At 43.6% G+C, this 17,044-nt stretch overlaps 1 protein-coding gene across 3 annotated transcripts in view; it reads left to right on the forward strand.

Annotated features, from left to right (window-relative positions):
- Positions 1 to 17,044, forward strand: part of CHST9 (carbohydrate sulfotransferase 9) — a 132,054-nt gene that overhangs the window by 55,216 nt on the left and 59,794 nt on the right. The window contains exon 2 of one of the 3 annotated variants that reach the window (XM_074987255.1): positions 15,424 to 15,461. The exons of the other annotated variants lie outside the window; for them this stretch is intronic. Within the exon in view, the coding sequence (XP_074843356.1) occupies positions 15,443 to 15,461 (19 nt within the window). The 5' untranslated portion in view covers positions 15,424 to 15,442. The remainder of the gene's footprint in view (positions 1 to 15,423; positions 15,462 to 17,044) is intronic. 3 annotated transcript variants of the gene reach the window in all.

Below are 17,044 nucleotides of genomic sequence, written 5' to 3' on the forward strand. Positions count from 1 at the left end.
GATTGCCGCCATGGCGGACCCTGCTATTTCGAAGTAGCAGGGCACGGACTGTCTACACATACCCTACTTCAATGTTGAATGTCGAAGTAGGGCGCTATTCCCATCTCCGGATGGGAATAGTGATTTCGAGATCTCGCTGCTTAACGTCGATTTGAACGTTGAAATAGCACATGGCGCGTGTAGATGCGACAGGTGCTATTTCGATGTTGTGCCGGCTACTTTGAAGTAGCCGGCTAGTGTAGACACACCCCTGTTGTTTTTGCATTTTGCCCATGCAGACAGGTCTGTATCTGCAGGCACACTGAGTGGCAAAGCTAGCATTTTAAAAAAGTAAAACAGAGAGATACTTGAAATAAAATGATGAAAGCAAAGTCACAGTAATACAGTAAGAAAAGGCTTTCAGGGAACTAATAAGTGTATTTTTTAGAATGTGTTAGTGCTGGCTATGAGTCATAAAGAAAACAAGGGGAAACTTACATATGTCCTGTACTTGATTTTGTAGAGAGCCCTATTGTAGTCAGTGGAGCATATTGTGTGCATGGGCATTCACCTGTATGTACACTTTAACTCTCACTTTTTCCATTTGTAAAATGTGGGCTGACACTGACCTTCGAAATAGGATTTATAATACAATATGGTATTAATTAGTTCCCGCAAGTCGTTAAAAACTGAAGCATTGAAGCACATGTTTAATTCTGAGCACAAGTTTCCCTGTTAAAATCAGTGGGGCTTCTCATGTATGCTGAAGTGCTTTGTGGGGCTCAGCAACTTGAAAGATCAATTTCATATGGCATTTTACGAATCCTTTCAAGAGATCACTGCAACAGGGCTCTTAATACTTTACATTTAAGGTCAGTCAATGACAGAGACCTGAATGAAACTCAGCATCTCCTGTTACCAATCCAGTACTTAATCTGTTGGACCATATCACTTCTGCATGGGTTTCATTCTTCCTTCAGCAGATTTTTCAATATCCATGGGGCAAATGTCCCCCACAAGCAAACAAATTCAGTGACATTGGAGGGCTCAATGAAACTAAAAGCAAATTTCAGAAGTTTTACAAACTCTGAAAATGGGTCAAAATATTTTGGGGGAAGCAGATTTGGAAGTTTTGATTATTTTGTCCAGTTGTAGTAATACAGCAGTAAGCAGTATAGGCATATAAAAAGTAAATCTATCTGGTCTGTTTCCTTTCCTGGTAGGATCACAAATTTAATTGTTGAAGGGGAAACATTAGGTATACAGCATGCTCTCAACTCTCTGGATAGCCTGGGGAGCATGGATTTTTAAGTGGGTAATAGGTAGTTTGGATAATGGACAGGGCAGGAGCCAGTCAGCAGCGGAGTGACCTGTTCCCTAGCCAGAAGCTCATTTTCCTCCTTACAGTCCTGGCCAGGAGCCTCTGTTTTGCCTTGCCTGGATCTCCGCCTTCCCTACACTTTGCATCTGCGGGGATCAGGTGTCACTGGCCCTGCAGCATTTCAGGGAAACTTCTTCAGCTCTGCTGTCACAGCTCTGCCCCCTCCCCTTCCATGACAGTGAGGCTGCATAAAGCTTCCTGCTCTGTTGTATGAGTCCTTCATCAGCAGAACAGCCTCCCCTTGGAACTTGTCCTTCTGTTTGCAGTCAGGGGGATCAGCTCTATCTTCTGAATCTCTGCATTATCTGGAGCACTTCCATTTCCCCCAGCATGAGATACATGCTGCACATAACAGATTTCACATGAACAGGAGTGTGCTGTAGTATATGCTTGGATTTCAGTAGAGCATTTCTTACTGTTTTATGAAAACTTACCTGAAAAAAACTAAATTAGATTGACTGGCGTAGGAACACAGACACGTGGACGTTAGTTGAAGGACTGTAAATAAAGAGCAATAATAAACTGAGATGTAGGGGAAGTGGACCAATGTGCTGCTGGTATAGGAATTCAATTTAGTACCAATTTTTATTGTTTAACATCTTCATTAATACAGCTCCTGAACATGCAGCGTACTCCCTTTTGCATAGCAAGCACTGACTGATAAATAATGCAAAGACAAGTAATGAGATTAGATATGCCAGAAAACAAAATAAGATTCATCTTGGATATTTTCACAATAATAAATCTAGTGAATAATAACCAGTAAGCACTTATTTGAAAAACAGGAAGAAATAAATTGGTAATGCTGAGAGAGGAATAGCAGTTGTAGTAGTTAGTGGTTTTGTGGAATCGCTTTGTCACTCTTTACACTCTGCTTTGGACTCAAGGAAAGAAATCGAATGGATCATCGCATCCACCCCCGCCCAAACCAGGCGCTGCCCTCCCCAGCCAGATGTCATGCCCCTCCCCCCATTATTCACTGGAGCCACCCTGTGATTGGAGTCACTGCTGGTGCAGCTGGAGCTGCATGAGCACCCCATGGCTGGAGTCACCACCGCGTGAGCACCCTGCAGCTGGAGTCACCGCTGTGTAGAGCCACAGGAGTCTGTGGTTCAAAGCCATCTCCATTGCTGCTGCCATGCGCTTGTCCCACCAAGTGGTGGGACCCATGCATGGAGTGGTGGGAGGGGTGATCCACATGTGTGGCTCTGCTGAGCTGCATTTTGCCACACCCTGCTGAGAACATGTTGGACACCACAGGACTAAACTATATTGAGTAATTATTTATCATCTGCAGACTTTGCCTCCTCACTGTTACCCTTTTTTCCTGGTCATTTATGAATACGTTGAACAGCATAGAGGACCCCTCTTTATCCCTCTCCTCTGTGAAAACTCATCATTTATTCCTAAACTTTGTTTTTTTCTCTTTTTGCAAGTTACCGTTTCAAGAGAACATTTCTCTTATTCCCGACTGCTTTCTTTGCTTAAAAGATTTTGGTGAGGGACTTTGCACAGTTTTTCTAAAAGTTCAATAGCAGCATAACCGCTGGATCACTCTTGTCCACATGTTCAATGACTCCCCTCAAACAATTCTAGTAGATAGGTAGGGGTGTGTTTTCCCTTTTACAAAAGCTGTATTGACTCTTCCTCAATAAATCATGTTCGTATATGTGCTTTACAGCTCTGTTCTTTACCGTACTTTCAGCCGGTTTGCCTATCACAGAAGTCAGGTTTACCAGCCTATAATTTCCAGGAATATGGTGACTTATTACTGTTAAACTTTTGAAAGAGGAATGCAAATGAAGGAAATAAAAAATGCAAATGAGGCACTGATTTACATATCTCATGCTTCATTTGCATAATCTCTTTTCGGGAGATATTTTCGAAAGTAAAAAAAACGGTGTAGACGGTCTCTTTCAAAAATAAACCCCATCTTCAAAAGAACCCTTCTTCCTGAAGCAAAATAGGAAGAAGGGTTCTTTCAAAGGTGAGGTTTATTTTCGAAAGAGCCCCATCTACACTTTTTTTCTTCCAAAAGAATCGCTTCTGAAAAGAGATTATGCAAATAAAGCATGAGATATGTAAATAGTGCCTCATTTGCTTTTTCAGTTTCCCTCATTTGCATTCCTCTTTGTAGACACAGCCCAAGTGTGGAAGAATCAGGTTGGGACAGGTGATAATAGGTACCGATATAAGACCAACTTCCATATATTGAGACTGTCCCTGTCAGGACATCTGGTGACACCAGATTACACATAGCTATCCGTTGTAATTATACCTGACAGACTGGAAAGCTACATATGACAGGAGTAGCTCCACTGTGGAGGAGGGGGAAGGTTCATTGTTTTCACTAGCTGAAGTTGATGGACGATACTACTGGACCCAGAGGAAGCGTGGGTAGAGGTGGAATGACCCAGCACACCTAAACACACATGGTTCCCCAAGTACTCCAGACAGAACCAGCCGTAGGAATTTTGCTATCTAGGGTAGAAAAGGGTTTGTTGCACTCCCCAATGCCCTGCAAGGAGACTGGCAGCAGCCTAATATAGTGTATCCTAAACTTTGTATTCAGGGCACTCCATCTGATGGCTCATCCCTAAGGCTGACCCTGACTCCCAATAGAAGGGTGAGCTGGATTGATTAGCACTGTGCTTAATGGATTTGTCTATATCATGAGTGGGGAACCCCCATACCACAGTCTGGATCTGGCCCATGAGGCTTGGGGGTCCTCTCCCCAGCATCCAGCCTATGGTGACTCAGGGGATGTGTAGCCCTGAGCCTCACAGCCCAGATCAGGCAAGCCAGGGCTGAACTTTTAAAATTATTAATTTTATTTTAAGTAGGCTGTGTGCTGTGCTCTAATTACCTTAATTTGCTTTGTGTACTGGTTCTACTAATGTCAGGTAACCCTTTTTTTCCTCCTTTTCACCCCTCCCTGCCCCCCCATATATACCCTGGATTCTAAATATCTAATAATCTGAAGTGGGTTTTACCCATAAAAGCTCATTACTTAATAAATTAAGTAGTCATTAAGGTGCTACAGGACTGCTTGTTCTTCGTGAAGCCAGAGACTGACATGGCTGCCTCTCTGAGACTGTTTTATAACTTCATCAATAACAATGAATACCACATTATTAATGTTAAAATTGTACAAACTTTAAAATGATCACTGATGGGCTGTGTCTACACTAGCCCAAAACTTCGAAATGGCCTTGCAAATGAGCTGATAGGAATAAGGGGACTTCGAAGTAGGCGGGGTCCTTTCGAAAAGGAGCCCCGTCAGGACGAGCCACGCAGCGGCGAGCCGAGCCAGTTTCGAAGTGCCGTGGCTGTCCGCATGCTGATGAGGCACTGAATATGTATTTTAGCACTTCATTAGTAAACTTTGAAATGGCCATTTGCATGGCCATTTAGAAGTTTTGGGCTAGTGTCGACATGGCCATGGTGTGATCCAGCTTCTGTTGCATTCAGTTGTGATCTTTCTGTTGACTTTTCTAATACCGGTTGGGTCAGGTAATTATGGAAGAACGTGATCGAGCAAGATGTATTCTGTGAAAAGGCAGCTTATCAGAACCAGACTGGGTGCAAAATCCTCTGTAGTTGAAGTAGGTGTAAACAGACAAGCAGCTGGTAAGTAGACTGCTGATAACTTTACATTTTGTGACTAAGTTAGCTGTGAGAGCTGGACTCACCAAGTTTAGGGAGAGAAATAAGTTTCTGCTGTTTCAAAGCAGAATGGGCATGGAGTGGGACAGCCAGTTCTGGGTGGATTAAGTTACATGTGCATCTCTGTGTGTATCTGCCCTGTGTGTATGTAGTGGTTTGAGTTTGTTTTCCGGGTTTGGAACTTGTATTAAACAATTAATTTAAAATGTATTTAAGAAAAGAGAATGTGAGATGTATAGTCTGTGCACAGTTGGGTCATCCTGAGCTAAAAGGTAACTTTGAATTCTGGATGTGAACTCAGGAAGTGATGGTCAAAGGGACATGGGGCTCTGTCCAGAAGGATGTGGGACTCTAGCCTAGTTTTCCCATCCTAATCACAGAATCTGTCAGACAGGACTGCCAACAGCAGCAAGGACTTGAGGTTTCCTAACTTTATTCTCTATAAAGACATGAAGCTTGTGTTTTCCAGTAAGAGGTTTTGGTGGTTTCATATTACAGAGGGTTCTGAGAAACAGCTGGAAAGGTGACTAGAGAGGTTAAATTGTAGTTTTTAAGAATGGGAAGTATGAGTGTGACTCTGGATGCAGGACAGAGCCATGCATTTTATTTATTTAGAAAAGGTACGCTGGACTTATTGAACCTGGTCCTTTCTGGTACCATCTATACCTGATTATGCTTTCAGGGGGGCTCATTCAAAATCTTTTGTGTAATGATCTTTGCTAACCAAGTCTTGAACCCTCCGCTGATCAAAAAAATGTTGAATTTGAGGAGATTTATATTGCATTTTCATTATTGTTTTGTATGCTAGAAAATTGGTGAAAAGTGTGCATTGAACCCAATAACACCTATACAACTAAATGGTTATAAGAAGCATTTAATGAGAGCACCACTGGGACACTGGAAAAAACGTGGGAGGAAACGCTTGAAGACGAACAGGACTTCTCACAGATAAATAGTAACAGAGAGGTAGCCGTGTTAGTCTGTACTTCAACGAAACAAAACAGGAGACTGTAGCACTTTAAAGACTAACAGAATGATTTATTCAGTGATGAGCATTCGTGTGACAGACTCCATCAGATCAATTTCATTTCCAATACAGACTGACTTTAATAAGTTCAGAGGACCAAAACAAAATTGCAATAAAAACTGACAAATCAAATACGTAGGAGGGAATGAGGGGTGGGAGGATGTTAATTGTCCTGCCTGAGATAATTAGAAGTATCAAAGGCAGGGAAGCAGTCCTTGTAGTGTAGATCAGTAACAGAGAGAAAGCCATGCTAGTCTATATACTTTCAAAACGAAAAAGCAATAAAGTAGCACTTTAAAGACTAACAATAATTTATTAGGTGAGCTTTCGTGGGACAGGCCCACTTTTTCAGACCATAGCCATACCAGAACAGACTCAGTACTTAAGGCACAGAGAACCAAAAATAGTAATCAAGCTTGACAAATCAGAAAAAAAATTATCAAGGTGAGCAAATCAGAGAGCAGAGGGGCGGGGGGGAGGTCAAGAATTAGATTAAGCCAAGTATGCAAAAGAGCCCCAAAAATGTCCCAGAAAATTTGCATCCCAGTTCAAACCACGTGTTAATGTGTCGAATTTGAATATGAAAGAGAGTTCAGCAGTCTCTCTTTCCAAAGCAGTGTGAAAATTCTTCTTCAATAAGACGCAAACTCTTAAGTCATTAACAGAATGGCCCACTCCATTAAAATGTAGACTAACTGGTTTGTGGATCAGGAGTGTTTTGATGTCTGCTCTTTGCCTGAGAGGGTTTGAAGTCTGTCCAATATACAAAGTGTCTGGGCATTGTTGGCACATGATGACATATATGATGTTTGTTGTGGAACATGAAAATGTGCCTGTGATTCTGTGACTAACCTGGTTAGGTCCAGTAATGGTATCTCCAGAATAGATATGGGGACAAAGCTGGCAGTGGGCTTTGTTGCAAGGAAAAGTCCCAGGACTGGTGTTCCTGTGGCATAGACTGTGGCTGTTGGTGAGAATCCTCATGAGGTTGGGAGGTTGTCTGCAGGAGAGAACAGGCCTGTTACTTACAGCCTACTGGAGTGTGGCATCCTGATTAAGGATAGGTTGTAGGTCTTTAATAATGCGTTGCAGTGGTTTGAGTTGGGGGCTGTAGGTAACGTGCCCCTCTGCTCTCTTGATTTGCTCACCTTGATAATTTTTTTTCTGATTTGTCAACCTTGATTACTGGTTTTGGTTCTCTGTGTCTTAAATATTGAGTCTGTTCTGGTATGGCTGTGGTCTGAAGAAGTGGGTCTGTCCCACAAAAGCTCACCTAATAAATTATTTTGTTAGTCTTGAAAGTGCTACTTTACTGCTTTTTTGTTTTGGTAGTCCTTGTAATGTGTGAGGTAATTGACGTCTCTGTTCATACCACGTGTTAATGTGTCGAATTTGAATATGAATTCTAACTCACAAATTTCTCGCTCTAATCTGTTTTCAAATTCTTTTTGCTCTGGGACACAAATTCTCAAGTATTTAACAGAATGGCTCACAGCTGATAAGACACATGGATCTAAAAGATATACTTAGGCTGAATTCTTAGAAGGTGACATAAGCACGGTTCCTCCAGGGACAAATGTGGGAAGAGACTTGCCTTAAAATAGGGTAGAAAGCCTACTATAGCTGTGACAGTTAGCTTCCCTTGCAAAAATCACATAGGTTCTCACAAACTGAAAACACCTGCATGTAAGATGAGTGCTCAATGTTATCTGTAGGAGAAATTATTAGTTGCCAATGTCATATTAGAGGTAAGCACCTTTTTTACCCATATTTCTGTCTCTCTCAAGCTTGTAAGAAAAGTCCACAGCAACCCAAAACATGACCAATTTTACGAGAAATGTGATTTGGGTAATTCACTAACTTTTTTAAAGTCTGTATGGATGTGTATGTAAGAGGCAGATGTACTGTAAATACCTTACATTCCTGCACACACTGCTACATAGAAAATATTCTTCTTTCCTATGACGTGATACAGTAAATAAAATCAGTGAAGTTATTGTTATAGCAGTAGGGAGAGGAGCAGAATGTTATAATCTGCTATATTTTATGTTGCATATTAATATAAGCAAATATACAATCTACTGTAAATGTTAAAATAAGGAGAGGTGGAGAAAACCATTTTCATTTTTTCATTGTTTACATTGCTAAAATGTATAAAGAGGAGAAACTTAAGGCACTGACTATAGACTTTTGAAAACCACATGAAAATTGATGTATATATATTCCAAGCAGTGGTACTTGTTTCAGGAGTTCAAGTACTCTAAGGCTGCGTCTACACTTACATTCCTCTTTCGAAAGATATGCAAATGAGTGACATTGAAAATGCAAATGTGGTGCAGATTTACATATCTGACACTCCATTTGCATATTCTTTCAAAAGGGCTTCTTTCGAAAGAAGAAAAGCAGTGTAGATGCAACTCTTTCGAAAGTAAACCCCATCTTTGAAAGAACCCTTCTTCCCTTTTTTATGGGACAAAGGTTCTTTCAAGTATGGGGTATAATCTTGAAAGAGCTGCATCAACACAGCTTTTATTCTTTTGAAAGAAGAATATGCAAATGAGGTGTCAGATATGTAAATCTGCACCCATTTGCATTTTCAATGTCCCTCATTTGCATGCCTCTTTCAAAAGAGGAATGCAAATGTAGACGCAGCCTAAATAGCTGCTACCATCTTGTTGATACTTAAGGGCAAGTCTGAAAATGGACCTTTAAAGTTACCCTTCCATGTCACATTCTGAATGCATTGAAGGATATTTACTATGAACTCAGAACTATAGAAGCTGCTTTTATACTAAAGCCATTTTTACACTCTGCTTCATTGAAAAGAGAGCTAATAGAATTTTTATTGAAAGTTTCTGGTTTTGGTTTTTTTGTTTTGTTTTGTTTTTTTCCTTTTTCAGTACTTCCATTCGGAAAGGACATATTTCACATTTATTGTTATTGAGTTAAATTTCTGATAGTCTTTCAAATGTTAACTCAAGAATAATATCAGAGGGGTAGCTGTGTTAGTCTGTGTCTGCATATGCATCCAACGAAGTAGGTCTTTGCTCACGAAAGCTTATGATCCAAAAATTCTGTTAGTCTTTAAGGTGTCGCAGGACTTCTCATTGTTTTTCCTAGAATAATACTCATAATAGCAGTCAGGATCATCTGGGCTCTTTAGGGCCTATATAACTAATTAAATGTATGCAGGTGGAGGCAAGCTGTTATCAGTGGAGAACTCTTGAGTGAAATTTTATTTCTGCTGTTCATCCAACAGAACAGGAGTCTGCTGTTGTGTAGGACATGGTGCTACATTTTTTTATGCTGGCTCTGTCTCAGACAGATTGATTGGTTAGGTTGGGGTGGGTAACAGGAATGAAAGAAAATGAAGGTGAAGCTGTGATGGTGGTTTTGGTGGAAAACGAACAGTCTTTTTAATTTTTATTTCTATAATTCCCATACGGTGTGTCTGCACTTGAAACTAACTTGGAAGTTAACTTTGAAGTTAGGCACTACTTCGAAGTGGCCACCAGAGAGTCTACCACATTTTCCCTTACTTCCAAGTGAACTTAGAAGTAGGGAGTCCAACTTCGAAGTCCTTACTCCATTCCCAGGAGTGGAATAGTGCTCTACTTTGAAGGTTAACTTCAAAGTAGGGTGTATGTAGATGCTCAACTTCAAGGTTGCTTACTTTGAAGTTGTACTTTGCACTAAGCAACTTGGAAGTTATTTTTGCGGTGTGTAGACACACCCATAGTGTAGTGGTCTATGATGTGTGCTAATGGAGCTAATTGGGTTCCATGTCCTCCTTCCCTCATCTGGGGTGGGCATGAGGGTGGAGGTCCAGCTGGTAGGGAGGGTGCAGGAGCAGGCGCGGGGTAGAGTATCTGGAAGGGTGGGAGAGTGCAGGAGTGTGCTGGGGCTGTGGTGTCTGGCCAGGAGGGAAGGGTGCAGGAGAAGACTGAGGGTGGGAGGTCGGAAAGGCAGGGAAGGTGCAGCAGTGGGCTGGGGGTGGGATGTCTGGCCCGCAGAGAAGGTACAGGAGCAAGGGTGGATGCAGAGTCTGGCCAGGAAGGAGGGTGAAGGAATGGACTGGGTGTAGCAGAGCTGGGGTTGGGGGCGGAATGGGCCAAGGGCAGGGGTCTGAGCAAGAGGGGGTGCAGGGGTAGTCCAGGGTTGGGAAAACTGAGCTGGAGAGGTGGGGTGGCAGGAGTAGACAGGGTGAGAACAGGGAGAGAGAGGGGTGCAGAGCAGGCCAGGGATGGAGAGCAGAGAGGGAAGTGGGGGCAGGAGCAGGTCGGGGTGGGAGACCTGAGTGGGAGTGGTGTGCAGCAGCGAGCCAAGACATGGGCGAGCTGGGCAGGAGGGGAAACTTGTGAGAGGGACAGCTGTGATGTAGCGGGTGGGGGGTGTCACTTGCTTGGCTCTGTACCTCCTGTAACTCCAAGTACCTCCCTCCACTGTTCCATTGGCCAAAATGCAGCCAATGGGAGCAGCAGGAAAACCCTCCCACAAGCAGTTTCTGGCATCACATTCCCTGAAGTGGGAAGAGGAGGAGCAGCAACATGTGGGGGCCGTGTTTCTTCCCTCTGCACACCAGATCTGCCCTGCAAAGCTTGGGGCTGCCCACTTCCCATCCTGCCCAGGGCTCTATGCTGGGGAGAGGAGCACCAAGCCTCGGGGTCTAGATTCAGGCAAGCCACTGACCAGATCCAGACTGTCTGCCAGATGCCCCCCCACCCCCATGTTAAAGGATACAGTTTCTGAATGCCAAATGCTGAGTTCAGTGCACTCACAGTGAACCTACACAGCCTGAAGCTTTTCTTCTCTTCAGAGCAATTCTTCCACTTCCCTCCCACAACCTAAGGCCCTTCTGTCCCTTATGCTGGTATAGTTGGGTTGAGGTTGAGCAGTGTCATTGCTCAAGGATGTTGCTGTACGTGATGAGTGTAGATTATGCCAGATGCTGACAAAATAGTGGACTTCAAGTGTCCCTCTGATCTGACAGTACATGTGGAAGCTAAACACATTCCATACCCTACCACACCACTTCCGCTTATGCCAAAAAAAGGGTTGTACAGTATTGCAGGATGCTATGCTGCTGAAAGGGCTATTCACTGGCAATTGTCAAGGATCATCTTCTGCAATCTGCCCTACTTATCTGTCCTTAACCAGGAAGTCTGAATAGAAAAAAAACCCATTCCCTCTTTTGAATAGTTATAACTTCTGCTATCCTTAATAGCTGTCCATATTCAAACAGACTTACAAATTTCACACAGTCTACTTATCAGCAGCGCCTGTTCTAAAATTTACCTCCCTTTGGCCAAGAGATGGTTGTCGCTGTTTAAAGGAAGAATGACCATCTAAAGGATTTTGTCTCCTCTTCGTCGTACCAGAGGGTATCTAATGAGATGATTAGATGAACTAGTCCAAGAACGAGTGTCTTTGTCTCACTTTTCATTCAGGAACACAGTAATCTTTAAAGGCTCAGCCTTTCTAATTCCTAACATTGAAATAACTTTTATTTCTATTGTGTACGCAACTCAGCATCAGTATTTTTATATGGTTTTACATTTCTGTGTAATTTACTCTTGGTGAACGTAGAAACTTCTCAAAGTGTAACTACTCCCCTTGCTGGTCTCTTGCAGTAATGACATTTTCTTTTTAACAATGTCCTACCAGTCAAGGACAATGGATTCTCACTATTTCAGTTAGAAAATGTGAAACTAAACACAGTCAACCTTGTGATAAGAATCAGAAGCTAGTTTGTTGACACACCAAATATAAGAGTAAAGAGTTTTTTTCTCTATCTCAATGTTTATTTGTGCTTCATCCCGTTTTCTCAGCAAAACGGTTTATAGAACTAATACATTATAGTTTATTGTCACTCTTCTGTGCAGCTCTTTCCAGAAAGCTTCAGGTTCTTATCACAATGACTATTTAAGCATTGACATGATGTTTATATTTTGCTCTTTTCATTTTATGCAACGATGCATCCTCTAGAATGTGGATAGCCATAATCAAAACTTTTATTCAAGATTTGGCAGAGGAGTTAATTTATGCTAGGCTCTCAAGTGATGTACTTTTTAATGAAAATCTTCACAAATCAGTAATTGCAACTCTTTTTTCCATGCTCATTAGTGTTGTTTTACTCTCTGCCTCTGACTGAAGCAGCATGAGCACTAAATTATTTTGACTCATTTTTAGGCAGAGTGCTTTCTTTAAGATACAGGTAGGAAAGTCACTTGCAGCCTCTTCTTGGCTATGCAAGAAACAAAATATTAAGGGAGTAAAGGAAAAACAATGTACAAGTTCTGGGGCTGCAAATGAAGCAGATTTAAAGATAACTTTCCCTCTTCTCCAATTACTGTAATTGGAAACAGTTTTAGATGTCCACAGGTGGCCTTGTTTTGTATTGCTGTCTGCTACAGCCAAGAACAGAGAAGTAGCCAGTTTCAGAGGGGGCATGTTAATGAGGCAGTTCAGAAGATGCTAATGAGGCTTTCGGAACACACACCGCCCCATAAAGACATAAACCCTCTGACTTTGGAAGCCCTTTTTTCCTAAAACTGAATAGGAAGAGGTTTTCAAAGTCGGGGGTCATTTCGAAAGGCCCCTGTCTACTTGGGCGGCATGCATTCTGAAAGCGGCACTTTCGAATCATGCACGGCCACCATTATGCTAATGAAGCACTGCATATTCCTGTCAGGGCCTCAATAGTATCTTCCAAACTCCCTCATTAATATGCCCCCTCTGAAAGAGAGAAGAAGTGTGGTCGCAGCCCAGATGTTTTTGTTGTTATTCTTGTCCTTGTTGTTTTGTTTGTTTGTTTTTTGTTTTGGAGCTTTCTTGAGTCACTGCTGTGGTTCATGGATCCCTGATATATTTATTAGCCTTAGGTTGGAAGAAAAACATTACACACATGCCCCATGGCTATATTTAAAAACAAACACTAATTGCAATCCCGTGGCTATGTCTACACTGGCCGCATGGTAATCAGGGTGATGGGAGATTAGTAATGAAGTGCTGCGATGCATATGCAAATTCTCCCCTTTGGCAACTTTGAAGTGTCCAACTATGAAGTGTCAGCATGCGTGTAGCCGTGGGCACTTCTAAGTGCCTTTATTCCCCAAAATTTTCTGAAGTAAAGGCACGTTGAAGTAGCGCAGGCACATCAAAGTGCCTGCAGCGACACGCATGCCAGCACTTCAAAGTTTGACACTTCGAAGTTGCCGCAGGGGAGAATTTGCCTGATGAAGTGCTGCATATGTATTACAGCACTTCATTACTAATCTCCCATCACCTGATTACCGGGGGACAAGTGTAGACATAGCCCATTATAATCAACTTTTGTGTTCGGTTTCACAAAGTTGCAGTGGGAGTAATGTAGGGTGCAGAGTGCACTTGTCAAAGGTAACAGGCACCTTACTCTTGTGGCTATGTAAGGTATTATTAATTGTGAGACTGCTGAAACATGTGGGGACATTTTATTTAGTGTTTACGTACAAAAATTATAGAAAAGAAAGTAAGTACAAGAACAGATATGTATAGTAAATGTAGGGAATGTGGCAAAAGGAATGCAGTGCTGCTGAAGGCTGGGAGAAATAAGTCTCCCAGAGGTCCTCTGCATAAGAATGCAAAAGGTGTGCATGTGTAATACCTTTTCAGGCAAAGCCTAATGGGTAGCAAGTAAGCCATAAGATTTGGTCTATTGTAAACATGTAGTTGTAAAATCACAATTTAAGCTGACACTTAATGCGGGAGTTGTGAGATCTCACCAATGCTCTGGATTGTTGTGGGGGACAGGGCAGTCGCCTTAGCTGTGTAAGACATTGATTACACAGGGCTCCCTGGTTTAAAGCATTGTGAGAGACAGGGAGAGGGGTACTGGTTGAGCCAGCTTGCTGAGTGTCTTGGCCCTGCCTATGCCTTGGCCATATAGCTATAAGCCTGGCTTGACTAATCTTCCCCACCTGTTAAAAGATAGAGCTGGATACTAGGGTGTTTGTGAAACCCCACACTAAAAATACCAAGAGCTGAAATCACAGAGTGGCAGCTGACGCCACACAGAGCTGAAATCACTGGGTTCTGCCTTAGGGCAGTCCCAAGCAGTGGGGTTAGGACTGGCGGACAACAGCAGGACCAGCAGGCGGCCAGTAGGAGCAGCGGTAGACGACGGCGACCGGCGGGCGGCCGGTAGGAGCGGCGGCGGCGGTAGACGACGGCGGCCGGTAGGAGCGGCGGCGGCGGCGGTAGACAACGGCTACCGGCGGACGACGGCGACTGGCAGACGGCTGGTGACAGCAAGGGGAGGCTACAGACAAGTGAACAGCTAGTATTGCCCTGGTGATGTATCTGTGGGCTTTGAGTTTGGGACTGCACCGCAGAGGGTACACCCTGTAACTGTGTGTGTGTGGAAAAGGGCCAAGAGCCCCAGCAAGAGACTGGGTTCTACTGCATATGGGGATGGTATCTGGGTAAAGGGGGTTTGTCTCTTCTTTGCTTAGATATACTGCATCTGTCGCTGTAACCTTGGGGTAGGTTACGGTCATTAAACAAGCCATTTCTATCTCAAACTCTGTGCTTGTGAGGGGGGGGGAGAACTGCCTTACAGACACCCAGCACGGGGGTGAAATTGTCCCAGGCCACTGGGTGGGGGCTCGAGCCGGTTGGTTGTATCCTTGATAGGAAAACCCCACAAGAGTTGAACCCGGCCCTTCTGGCAGGCATCTGGCATTAACAGAAGGGTTACATAAAGCACACCTTAGCTTACAGTATCGCATTGTCCATATTCAGTACCTGATGGAAGACAGTGTAGGTGAAGATGGAAACAAAGTCAGTGGAGAACCTCCTAAAAGGAAGCACCAGACCCAGGTTCCATCTTATCACCCCAATATCCCACCTAGGAAAGGGTTAAGTCTTTTCTAACCCTTTTTTTCCAGACCACCTACAAAAATCTGGACTGTATCTGATTAAGCCTCAGCCTCCTGTTCATAGCTGGTATTCCAGTCAACCAATATTAAGATTCCGGTTATCCATGATAGTATTTTGGTTGATTGTATTTAATTTCCAAAAGTTAATGCAACCATTTGTGTCATAGTTTTGATATATCAGTTGTGGCTAGCTCTATGAACATGCTAACATCTGTCTGTTTGTAGGTCACATGTTTATCATGTGTTGCCAACCAGTACCAAGATGCATATTGCTAAGCTCTATTACCTTGAAGCAAGCATGTATCATTTCACAGTCTTGGTTCAAGCACATAATACACTCATCCCTCGCTGTACGAGCACGATTGGTTCCTAACTTTTTGCTTGTAGGCGAAAACTCGTAAGAGGGACACTAAATTCCTATTAACATATGTGTAACAGTCTCTGATTGGTTCCAGGTGCTCAGAGTGGCAGCAGATGGCACTGCTTTTGAAAGGTACGTGAACCTGGGGTAGTGGGGGGTTAAAGGCTGGGGCAGTTTGGGGACGTGAGTGGGAAGGAGGGTTAAAAAATGGTGGCGCGTTGGGTGGTGGGAGCAGGGTTCAGGCTGCTGCCGGTTGGGTCTGAGAGGCTGGCAGGGGGGAGGTTAAGTCTGCAACAGTTTTGGTCTGAGGGGCCATCAGGGTTAGGCTGCAGCAGTTCAGGTGTGCGGGGCGGCAGGGGATTTCAGTTGCGGCAGTTTGGGTGCAAAGGGGCTGGCGGTGGGGGGTTAGGTTTTGGCAGTTTGGGTATGCAGGGGTGGGCATGGGGCTTTAAATTGCCACAGTTCGGGTCTGCGGAGCTGGCGGGGGCGTGGGTGGTCAGGCTGTGGCGGGTTGGAGCCATGGGGAGGGGTAAGTCTCACGTTACTGCGGGAAGTTCACTCATCCAGTGAACAAAAGGTCAGTAAATGTGTCCCTTGTTTAAGCGAGTACTCGTAAATAAAGTACTTGTTTAACGAGGGATAAGTGTACTCAGAGCTAACTTAAGCCAGAAGCCTAAATCTCACTCTAAGCCTTTGATACCTAATGTTAAAGAATTATAGCCAGCCCACATACCCAGCCTGCAGCAGACTTAACCCCTTACCCACCACCTGCCCCACAGACCCAACCTGCAGCAGCCTGAAACCCCCTGCCCCCAGACCCAGCCCACTGCAGCCTTAATGCCCCCTGTCTGCCCCTCGGACGCTACCCCCCACCAGGTTTTAACCCTCCCTCCCACTGATGGCCCCAAACTGCCCCCAGCCTTTAACCCTGCCCACTCCCAACCCAAAGTTCACTTACCTTTCAAAAGGAGTGCCACCTGCTGCCGCTTAGTCACTGAGTTAGGAGCACTAGAAACTAATGAGAGTCTTTTACATGTATTTTAATGGGAATTTAGCATCCCTCTTACGAGTTTTCGCCTATAAGCAGAAAGTTGGGCACCAATTGCACTCATGTAACGAGGGATGCGTGTATTTAGTTCCTGTGTAGAATTTTAACAGGATCTTAGCTCTTTAGGAAAGTGGATTCAAATTAGCCTGGTTTTGTAGGTGAGGTAATGGAGGTATGAAGTTCTTAAAGGTGAAGATCATCCAGTTGTAGAGGACCCACATAAGGTCCTCCGCACTGTTTAAGTCCCTGTGCAAAGAAGGAGTTATGCAGGGGGCTTGAGGTTGCAGCCAGTAACTGGAGCTGCTAGTCTTCCATGTACCCTCTACGCTGTAGAGAGCTATGCATTGGCCCTGGAACATTCAACCTGAATGAGGAGACACCACTGTATAGGAGAGACTGAAACTTCTGTGCCATTATTTGCCAGCCACCCTATCATCCCCTGTACAAAAGGTGATTACTTCTGCCTTCTGCATTGTGCAGTGAATTTCACTGAATAAAGGCCTGTGGATGAAAGCCCATTGAAGTGTGTGGGGATATGAGGGTTGCCATTAACTTCAATGGGCTAAGATCAGATCACAAACTTCAGTACATTTGCCATCTGAAAACAGAATACAGAATTATCAGACTGAACATACAGGATATAAATTGCTAAATTGAAACATTGTTG

This window comes from Carettochelys insculpta, chromosome 2, assembly GCF_033958435.1.
Source record: "Carettochelys insculpta isolate YL-2023 chromosome 2, ASM3395843v1, whole genome shotgun sequence".
In the NCBI taxonomy this organism is placed as follows: domain Eukaryota; kingdom Metazoa; phylum Chordata; order Testudines; family Carettochelyidae; genus Carettochelys; species Carettochelys insculpta.